At 39.5% G+C, this 10,321-nt stretch overlaps 1 protein-coding gene and 1 long non-coding RNA gene across 2 annotated transcripts; both read left to right on the top strand.

Moving 5' to 3' along the window:
* The first annotated feature begins 324 nt into the window (after positions 1 to 324).
* On the top strand, positions 325 to 8,835 carry hbp1 (HMG-box transcription factor 1). The gene is made up of 11 exons (XM_007541828.2): positions 325 to 410; positions 2,220 to 2,373; positions 2,468 to 2,645; positions 2,961 to 3,081; positions 3,181 to 3,295; positions 3,971 to 4,089; positions 4,349 to 4,505; positions 5,845 to 5,989; positions 6,270 to 6,557; positions 7,821 to 7,962; positions 8,074 to 8,835. The coding sequence occupies exons 2-11, from the start codon at positions 2,301 to 2,303 to the stop codon at positions 8,089 to 8,091; spliced, it is 1,356 nt and encodes a 451-aa protein (XP_007541890.1). The 5' UTR covers positions 325 to 410; positions 2,220 to 2,300; the 3' UTR covers positions 8,092 to 8,835.
* LOC107834470 (uncharacterized) lies at positions 4,513 to 5,396 on the top strand. Its single transcript, XR_001660258.1, has 2 exons — positions 4,513 to 4,921; positions 4,965 to 5,396. It is a non-coding gene; the product is annotated as an uncharacterized LOC107834470 (long non-coding RNA).
* Positions 8,836 to 10,321: the final 1,486 nt, after the last annotated feature.

Genomic DNA, 10,321 nt, shown 5'->3' on the forward strand with positions numbered 1-10,321 from the left:
ATGCACAAAAATTATATTTTTATGTATTGAAATTCACTTGCATTTGCTGGATCTTGCAACAACAACAACAACAACAACAACAAAAAAATCGCCTGTAGGAACATACCATCGCACTGTAGTGGAAAATTATAATGCGCAGCTTTGTAGTGAAAAACTACCCGTGTATTGTTCATGTTATTGCCAATCAGCTGTTACTGGGCAGTAACAAGCATATACTTTCAGCCAATCAGAAAATGATCAACAATCTCAGCTCCGCCTTCTTTGCTTTGCACAGTTGTATCAGCCAATGGAATGGCCTCTTTCATGATACTGATACTCTCAAAAGCCAATAGGAGTCGTTCTCTGGAAGCCCTCGTTCCCACCCCTCGACTGAAAGCCACAGAGTTTCTTGATGGCGATAGAAAGAAATGGTAAGTGGGAAGTTGAGTATTTATTTTCGAAGAAATAATGGTTCAAACTAAGTTTTGACCTGACTTTTATGCCATCTACGTTTTCGCAGCCTTGATACAGTGTTTCAGTTGGGTTGTCACGGCTTTATTTGACGGTTAATGACAGCTTGAGATCGACAATGTTTTTTTTTTTTCTTCCCCCCTTTCGTTGTGACGCTCGCTGTGTTGATGATAAGAACCCCATCCGACAGCTGCTTCGTGAAATAAAGCAAATGATTGAATTGACAGAAGTTCGCATTAGCCGAGTAAAAGTGTGTTTTGAGTTTTAGTCGATGTTTTTGTGTCATTCATTTTGACCGCAGCAGAGGTTGCGTCATGTCTCAACTTGTTGACATTCTTTTGTTTACTGTGTTAGACCCGACAGGCTCAGGGTCTCAGTGGACGTGCTTTGCTTCTGGCTTTATGTAAAGAGGACTCCAGAGGCCTCTGGATAACCTCGTCGTTTTCAACATTTTAATGCGCCTAAAGCGTTTTATTTAACCATATGCTATCAATGAATCCGCGTTTATGAAAGCGAAGTGTGGGTTTTTCCTCTGCGCGGAGAGCAGAAGCTCGTCCTGTGCTGCTTTTGCGAGCTGATTCATTTTTGGCGTAAGCAGCTTCCTTTGTAATAAAGACGGTTTTGCTTTGCTGCAGCGCTAATGCAGAAGGCCTGATTATTTTTTTGAGTTTATAAAACACCTCGTGTTGTCGTCAGTAGCATTTTCCTTGTTCTGCTTTCGAGTTTCAAAGTTTCGTTAAACCGTTTTTAAGGCGATTTTGTGTTATTTAACTCTTCAGCTGCGTAGTCATGAATGAATGAGCTCTGATGCGCATGCGCCAACCCCCTCTAAGTTTATAAACAAGGCCTCCACGCAGCGGGTCACATGACCAATCACAGAGACAAAGGACTCCCTAAAGACTGCCCACACGGTCCTTCATACTCATGATTGAAATGACATTCGTGGCTTTCAGACAGTCTGGAGCAGTTTTTCAACATGTCGTTGACATCTTGTGCATAAATTCAGAAACGTTTCAAACAGAGTTGGGTGTAATCATTCAGACTTTGATTATATTGTATTTGACCGAATTAAAACCCAGCGAGCAAGATTTTAATTGTATTTTTTATAACAAATCCTGAATAGCGGTAGAATTGACATTTTACACAAACATTACACTGTAATTTCAGCTATGAGCATGATTAGTATGGTTAGTCTCACTGAAGCAGCAGAGTTTAATGTGCATTTCCTTGAGGATTCCTCAACATATCATTTTTAGATGTCTCAAATTTCGTAACATTTCCAAATCTGGTTCAAGGAGGTCAAAAGCTGTTCTTCGTAAAGCTTTCCTGTTATTTGCTGATAAGTCTCGCTCTTAGTGGCTGAATGAAACACAGACATGTCTTGACATGTCATAGAAAATGTCTATACTTCCTTTTTACTTCATCTTAATGCCACTTCATTGGTGTTGAAAATTAGATTTTTGAGTTTCCAAGCTAGTAGTTACAGATTGGTACCATTTAATTTGAAAATCGTCTGATTCCAGTGACCGGCCAGTTTCAATACACCCAGTTTAGTCCAAAGAATTCGTGTCATTTATTAGGATTCAGATCCAGTACATTCTAGTTCAATCCATATTATAATGAAATTCATAGATTCAGTTGATTACTTCATGGCAATTATTAAAAAACAAAAACATTTACCAGGAGAAATCCAGCTGATTGCATCGATTTATCGACTTTAATTAAGTGCTTGTTATTTCTCTCTTCTTTTTTTTTTTTATCCCAACCAGCTGATGTTGCTAAACATGGAAGCTAAGTAAGTTCCTTCACAATCTTTGCTGGAAAACAAGAGGAAACGACTCGCACAGAGAATGGACGAGTCGTTTGATCCACTCAAGTGTAACGAGGACCTGCCTTCCTCACCTGGTTGCCACATGGAATATGGTGAAATGCTGAAACAGCAAGATTACATTTATCCCCCACTCCCTCCCCCTTCCTGCCATATTTGGGCTGAATCTCATTGCAATCTTTTCTTCAGACGACATGCCTGAACTGCAGGAGGTGGAGGAAGACCAGAGGTCTCAGGGCTTATTTCAGGTTGGAGCCGTGTCCCACCAGGAGCTCGGCTGCTCCCCTAACACCAACTGGCTCGCCGAGTTGGCCAACATTGCCACCAGTCCCCAGAGCCCACTGCTGAAGGACGTGCCACACAAGAGGTTCAGATAAATTTGCTCTAACTTGACAATCAGATCCACTTAGGTGACTCAAGCCTGCTGATACACTAATAATGATACTCCAGCACACCCACAGGGGAGTTTTTAGAAAGCAGGATTGGCAGGTTTGCAGAGTACTTTTGAGGAGTTTTTGTATCTGAGCACTTCTGTTCTTTTTTCAAATGAATGTTTCACTTTAAAGCTATAGTGTCACTTACACAGTCTGTGTAGTTTTGGTATTGTGTACAAAAAAAAATGGCACTGCAAGTGTATATTAAGCATGAAAAACATTTACATTTATCTCAATATCAATTCCAGATCATCTCCAGTTCACATCTTTGGCAACAGTAACAGCTTACATTCCTATGCTCGGCCTCCGTTAGCCAGCAGCGCGCCCAGCCCTTCCAGGGGCCACCTCAGGGAGCGCAGACGCGTCAGGGTAACCTCTCCGCACAAATGATTTCCTGCAAACCCCTTAATATCTACGCTGTTTATTTATTCCTAATCATTTGAGAATGACCCTGCTTACCCATGACAGGCCAGCAGTGAATCAGAGTCCGGGGTTTTCTCCATGTCCTCGTCGTTTTCTGATGACGAAGACATGGCGTGGTCTCATTCCTGGCCGTCCACAGCCTGGCACTGCTTCCTAAAAGGTGAATGCATTTGCACGCACGTTTGCAACGCCTTACAAAAGTACTCATACTTGCTCAACTCAGCGTTTTAGCATTTTATCGCTTTTGCAACAGCAAGCTGTAATGTATTTTACTGGGACTTGATGTGATAAATCAACGCAAATTATTTGGGAGAGGTAGAAAACGTATGAATGGCGTTATGGTTGGTTTCCAAAAATAATCTAAAAAAAAATACAGCATTCAGATGCGAATCAAGTTGGAGTTTTAAATTTGTGAAATAAATCTGTGCTTTTCCTTCCAGAGAGAGTGGAAAGGTCCGGCTTTCTGTTGGTCTGTCACATAAAAACAAAAATAAAACAGACTGTAGTCTAGGGTGGTAATGTAGCAAAATATGAGCAACAAACTCATTTTTGTGCACACAAACACAATTAAATTATATAAAACTAAAATATCAACTGAAACAAGTCATTTCATTTGAGAAAATACCCCGTTTGGTTTGAGTCAGACTCTTTATGGCCAAGCAGCACTGATTAGGAAAAGTTTTACTCCACACTCTGATTGGAGTATTTTTGGAAGAAGCAGATTTGTTAAGCCTCTCCAACCTCTAGTGTTCTAACATTAGTACTGCATCTATATACATGGATTCTGTTTGCTGTGGTCTTTTCATCTGGTTACCTTGTTGTGCTGATGATTCAGGAACCCGCCTGCGCTTCCACCGAGGTCCGAACGTGGAATGGCAAGAAGCTGATGAGCTGGGGGATTCGGATGACGACTCTGACGATGAAAACATGTCACAGTCCTCATTCTCAACCAAAGTAAGGCAGTGCACACCTCAAGGATTGAGATGTTTCTGAATTTTCTAACTTTCCCTGAACTGTCCACAAGATGGCAGACAAGTTGCCTAGGAAAAATGGAGTGGTTCAGTAAGTGAAACCTAAATGATTTGCGTTGATAATCCCTTGACATAAAACAGGAACACATGGTTCAGGAAACATGACGCCAAGTTGTTTCTACATCAATTTGCTCATTCTGCTGGTAAATAACTCTCTTATTGGCTATTTACTTCATTTACAGAGATTTGGTTCAGATGGGCTTAAACTCGTAAACCATGAAGATACAGTATCCTTTGGCCAGGCTGCTCTCAAGCTGACCTTTGACCCCGGCTCCCCAGAAAAAGGTCTCCTCACAGCCGAGTGCAGATTGGATCACCCGTTTTTTGTCAAGAACAAAGGTACCGTTTAACTTTTTCTACAGTATTTGAAAGCCAACAATAAAAATGAATTAGGATTCCAGTCTTTTCCATGTTGTGTATTAATGGGCCCTTAAACATTTTCGCATTTTATCACACTACAAACGCAAACTTCTGTGTATTTTATTAGGATTTTATGGGATCAACACGAATGAGCATATTTTTATTATTTATTTATTTATTCATTTATTTATTTTTATCAAAATAAGTGTTGCCATTTCAGTATTCTACCATTCTGCATCTCTAGTTTAGATTGCAGCATATTCATCTGTTTTACTGGCCTAGTCAAAGCATAAATTTAAATCTATTTGAAAATTAGTGTAAAGATTTTTCACAGAAAATCTCTGCATCCAGTCTGATCGAGCTTGAGCTGTTTTACAAAGAGTGATGACTCATAGGTTGTAGATTTTACAAAGAATGATGACTAGAGTTTACAAAGAGTTATGACTCAGACTCTAGATTTTACAAAGACTGATGACTCTTACGCTGTAGATTTTACAAAGAGTGATGACTCATAGGCTCTAGATTTTACAAGGAGTTATGACTCAGACTCTAGATTTTACAAGGAGTTATGACTCAGACTCTAGATTTTACAAGGAGTTATGACTAACTCTAGATTTTACAAGGAGTTATGACTCAGACTCTAGATTTTACAAAGAGTTATAACTTTTAGGCTCTAGATTTTACAAAGACTGATGACTCAGAGGCTGTAGATTTTACAAAGACTCTTAGACTCTAGATTTTACAAAGAGTGATGACTCTAACATTGTAGATTTTACAAAGAGTGATAACTCATAGGCTCTAGATTTTACAAGGAGTTATGACTCAGACTCTGGATTTTACAAGGAGTTATGACTCAGACTCTAGATTTTACAAGGAGTGATGACTCTTACGTTGTAGATTTTACAAAGAGTGATGATTCATAGGCTGTCGATTTTACAGAGTGATGAGTCTTAGGCTCTAGATTTTACAAAGAGTGTTAGCCTGTAGATTTGCATAGCTGCTTGTAAAAGTCTGGAGGTGTAACTACAGTCTCTCTCTCACAATCTCTAAAAATTACAGAACTCGTGGGGTAAATACACATGTACACCACACTTTGTGGATTTTCTTGCTAAAACAAAAGATACGATCACCTATCTTTGCCCGCCCCATTTAAATATTCCCTTCTATTTGTGTGCAACATAAAGCACATTGAAATTTGTGGTTGTGATATCACTGATCTCTGATGTCTGACAAAATACCATTTGCTGCCTGCAGACTTATTGTCAGGGTTGTTTTGTTTGAAACTGCTTTAAATTCCTGCATCATCTGTTTCTGTCAGGGTGGTCTTCCTTTTACCCGAGCCTTACCGTGGTGCACCATGGGATTCCTTGCTACGAGATGCAGCTGGGGGATGTGTGCCTGCCACCAAACCACCCAGATGCTATCAACTGTGACGACTCGGTTGTCTTTGACACTTTCAGAAGGTAAGCAGTTTCCATTCTTACTTTCATTTCTATAAATCAACACCTGCTCTGCTTTTATGGTTATACATGTGTAGCGTTTCCAGCTTGAAAAATGACCTCATTGAGATTTATTTTGAATTGGTGTTAAATTTTATTTCAATATAAGTGCCATTTTTTTAAGACTTTAATTTAAATGTACTTGCACTGGAAAAAACCTGTTACAAATTAAATTCGCACAATGCTAAAATGTCTCCAATGTCCTTTTTTTGTTTGTTTGTTTTTGTTTTTTTTTCTTTTGCAGCTATGACTTCACCCCACTAGATTCCTCAGCAGTCTACGTTCTCAGCAGCATGGCCCGTCAGCGCAGAGCCTCCCTGTCCAGCGGGGGCGCTGTCAGTCCAGACTGCGATAAGCTGGAGCGCTCCTGCTCCCCACAATCCTCCAGTAGCAAATCCCACCGGAGCCACCTCTCAGGGACAGCCAGCGGTGCCACGCCTACGAAATGCAAGCGGCCAATGAACGCCTTCATGCTCTTCGCCAAGAAGTACAGAGTGGAGTACACGCAGATGTATCCCGGAAAGGACAACAGGTGAACTTTGACACATAGTGTCCAAATCTCTCTCTGTGAGTGTTTACCTCATTCTCCACTCCCTTAGGGGCCTGTTTCTGAATGAAATTAATTAAACAAGTGATTAAAGAATAACTTTAAGTTATTACTGTCTAAAGCTACTCTATATATTGAATCACAGCCCCTATTGCAGTATTAATGTGTGCAATTTCATGTTTCCTTAAAATGTGAAATTGCAGTATTTAGTAGGCTATCATATTTCAAATGGGATGGATCCACATTCTGTATGTCGGGATTATATAAAGTCTCCAGGATGAACCTTAAGGGCTCCTCCTGTCCACACCTGACAGGAAATTTACTGCGAAAAATGCTGAAGCTCATTGGAGAGTGGAGATGACGTAATAATGGCATGAAAAGATGAGAAAAATCTGGATTAATAACAACTATTATCGGAAATTAACCAGTAACTTTATGGTTGACCTAATTTGTGCGGCCTTATCACACCGTAGATAAATCTGTGTTTTCCCAGACATCAAATTTCTAGCTGTTTGGAATATTTCTGTTGGACACAAGGACTAGATTTTAACCGTTAAGACGTGGCAGGAAAACGGTGGACTGGTAACGGAGACAAACCTGTTTTTGGTTTTTATACATAAAAAAAAATAAAAAATCTCTCCTTTTAATTATATATCATAAAAAAATATATTGGAGTGTTTTTATATCTGCACGTTTCCAGCTTTAAAGCTGGGAAGTGCAAAGATATTCCTCTTGGCTGTGATTGGTTGTTTCTGACCTAATGGAGTGTTTCTGCAGGTGGCAGTAGGACCACAGATTATCTGTCTCATATTCTGCTGTCAAAACGTGTTTGGAGTTTTAACAAATATTTAAACATTTTTTAAATAAAAGTTACCAACTCCAGCTTTAAAAGTAGAGTTAGAAACCTAGAGAATCAACACTCTGAACAATACAGTAACTGATTCAACTTATGTCAGCATTACATTGAAATCACTTTTAAGAATCCAAAGAATAAATATATCCATCATCTTTATTATTTTTACACTTTTGAAGAATTGCACAAGTTCCCAATTTCTGTTCTCTTTTTTTTAAAGTCTTAAGTTTCTAGTTCATTAAAAAAAACCCTGCTACATCTTTCGTTTTAGATCCTGCGAAATGCACTTTTTTGCATTATTTCGACATTGAGAAAAAGAGAAAAAAAAAAAAAAAAGCAGGAGATGATGGCAAGTCTGAAACCCTTCTGCTTCTGTTTGAACCTCTGAACCTCAGAGCCATCAGTGTCATCCTGGGTGACAAATGGAAGAAGATGAAGAACGAGGAGAGGAGGATGTACACCATGGAGGCCAAGGCTTTGGCCGAGGAGCAGAAGAGACTCAATCCAGACTGCTGGAAACGGAAACGAACCAACTCGGTAACAAACGCAGCAAAAAAAAAAAAAAAAAAAAAAAAAAACGTAATTCAGGTCTTTTAATAACAACCTTCTTAGAAGGTTCACCTGCATTCTCCTGTTGTCCTCCTGCAGGGTTCCCAGCAGACCTAGACCATCCTCCACCCGACGCCTCTTCGCTCTCCTGCATCCTCGACTCAACTGTGATGCTGAATTCACTCGCTTTTGTAACCTCGACACATTTATAGTGACAAAACAGAACTATGAAATGTATACAGAACATATAATCTAGTCACTAACAGCTTATATATTTTCATATACCTTTTTAAAGATGTCTTATTCTCTTGGAGGAAAAAAAAAAAAAACCAAGAGTGTGAAACTTCTCACCTACTTCAGGTCATTTCTTATCCAGCTGCGAAAAACCGAAAAAAATAAATTGCACAGAAAAAGCCGTGAGCATTAATAAAATTGTACAAAAAAAAGGGCAATATCAGCAAACTTTTATACCTGTTTGTATTCATTTTTGTATGCTAATGCACAGATTGGTAACTCGGTTTGTATTGCGGTGTATATTCTCCCGCTGAACGATGGCCAACAGTTTATATGAATCCCCATCATGCCACCAGTCAACTTTCTGCACTTTATATAAATAATGTAATCTGAATCTATACAACCAATGTATACAGATAAAAAAAAAAAAAAAGTTTTGTATATTGAAACTAGTATCTTAGTAGTTAGCCATTTAACACAGCCATGGCCCAGCGAGTCAGGCTCTGCTTTCAGGTTGGATTTTAAGTGCTTTGTTGATAATGTACAGGTTTCACTGCACCAACGACCCCTGTTGCACAGAATATCCTTGTATCATATTATAAATAATTTTTTTTAAAAACTTCTCAACCGTTTGTGTCGGTCTGTTATTTCATATGCGCATTTAACTCCTTAGTTTCGCACGTGTGGAAGTAAGTCGGTGAATTTGAAACGATCTTACGACGTGATCTCCAGGTGACCTTCCTTTCAATGTCTGCTGGCCAAAACGGTGAACATTGTGCTCAAATGGTATAGAGGAATCAAAAACACGGGGAGGGGAGGAAAAAAAAAAAAGACACTTTCGGTGGGCTGAGTGCAGGAAAACATCAAAGGTTTTAAGTGAATCGTATACACGCTGGGACCTTGGAGAGTCTCAAAGGAAATGTAAATGAGAGAAAATGTTTTAATTGCAGACAGTGGTTTTGAGGCAAACTTGTATTTTCCCTGGAGAAAGCCTCCTTTGATGTGGAACATTGAGAATCTGTGGCTAAACGCTGCTTCCAAAGACTTAAAGACGCATCGAAGACAAGCAGTTACAACAAAAAAACAGAGGGAAAAAGTTAAGGAAATAAAGCTGCAGACGGGTTTGTTGGTTCCCTTTCACAAAACCCCCCAAAGAAATCATCACATCTCATTTGGTTTGCTTCATATTTTAAAGCAGTAAACATAGGCAATAGGTATTGATGTTGATAAAGAGACAAGTATCTGAAGTGAAGCTCTGTTTAGTAGCATGTTTTTACATTACATTTGATTAAAAGCTAAACTGAAATATATAGTTAAATTTGAAAAATAAGTCAAACCGCAGTGCTGTGATAAACATTGTTTTCCCTTTTAGAAACGTCTTGCTTTTGCTTTTTTTTTTTGTCACGCCAAAATGTTCCAAATCATCAAACAAAGCAATGTCACTTCCTGGCTTTCTAATGTCCAGACAGACATTTAAATAAAACGTTTAGTGTCTGCTTTGAATTTGGACTCCTCAGCCACATTCATCACTCATGGGTGAAAGACTCCTGCCACTCCTGAAGTAACAAGAAACTAACTTTATTGAAAGTCTCTTGTGTAGAGGCTCATGCGACTGCCCAGACAGCTCCATTTCGTCTGATTAGGCTTAAGGATTTTCTCCCAGAAACTCTGGGCGTCGTGAACACTCATTTTGGCAATGCGCAGTCTGGCTAGTTTGCTTTTTTCTGTCAATAGTCGAGCCCTCCTGGGTTTTCTTCCATGGCGCTCACGATGACTCAAAATGTGGCAGATGGTGTGGTTAGAAGGTGACGTACCTTGACCTTGGAGCTCAGCTTGAATGGTGTTGGATGTTCTTCTTGGCACTTTTTCTACCATCTGCACTCTCTGCCTGACCGACCTGGATCTGCTTTTTCATCCACATCCTGAGAGTTTGGCTACAGCCCCGTGATTTACCCACTTTTTAATAAATTTGGAAAGAGTGGTCACACGAACATGGTGCTGCTTGCAGACGGTCTTACAACTTTTACCTCCAATACCGACAACTATAGTCGCTTTTCTGAGCTCGTCAAACAGCTCCGCCTTTCACCTTCTCTGGTTATCGTCTTCTTCGCTA

The sequence above is a fragment of the Poecilia formosa genome, unplaced genomic scaffold (genome assembly GCF_000485575.1).
Source record: "Poecilia formosa unplaced genomic scaffold, Poecilia_formosa-5.1.2 Scaffold635, whole genome shotgun sequence".
NCBI lineage: Eukaryota > Metazoa > Chordata > Actinopteri > Cyprinodontiformes > Poeciliidae > Poecilia > Poecilia formosa.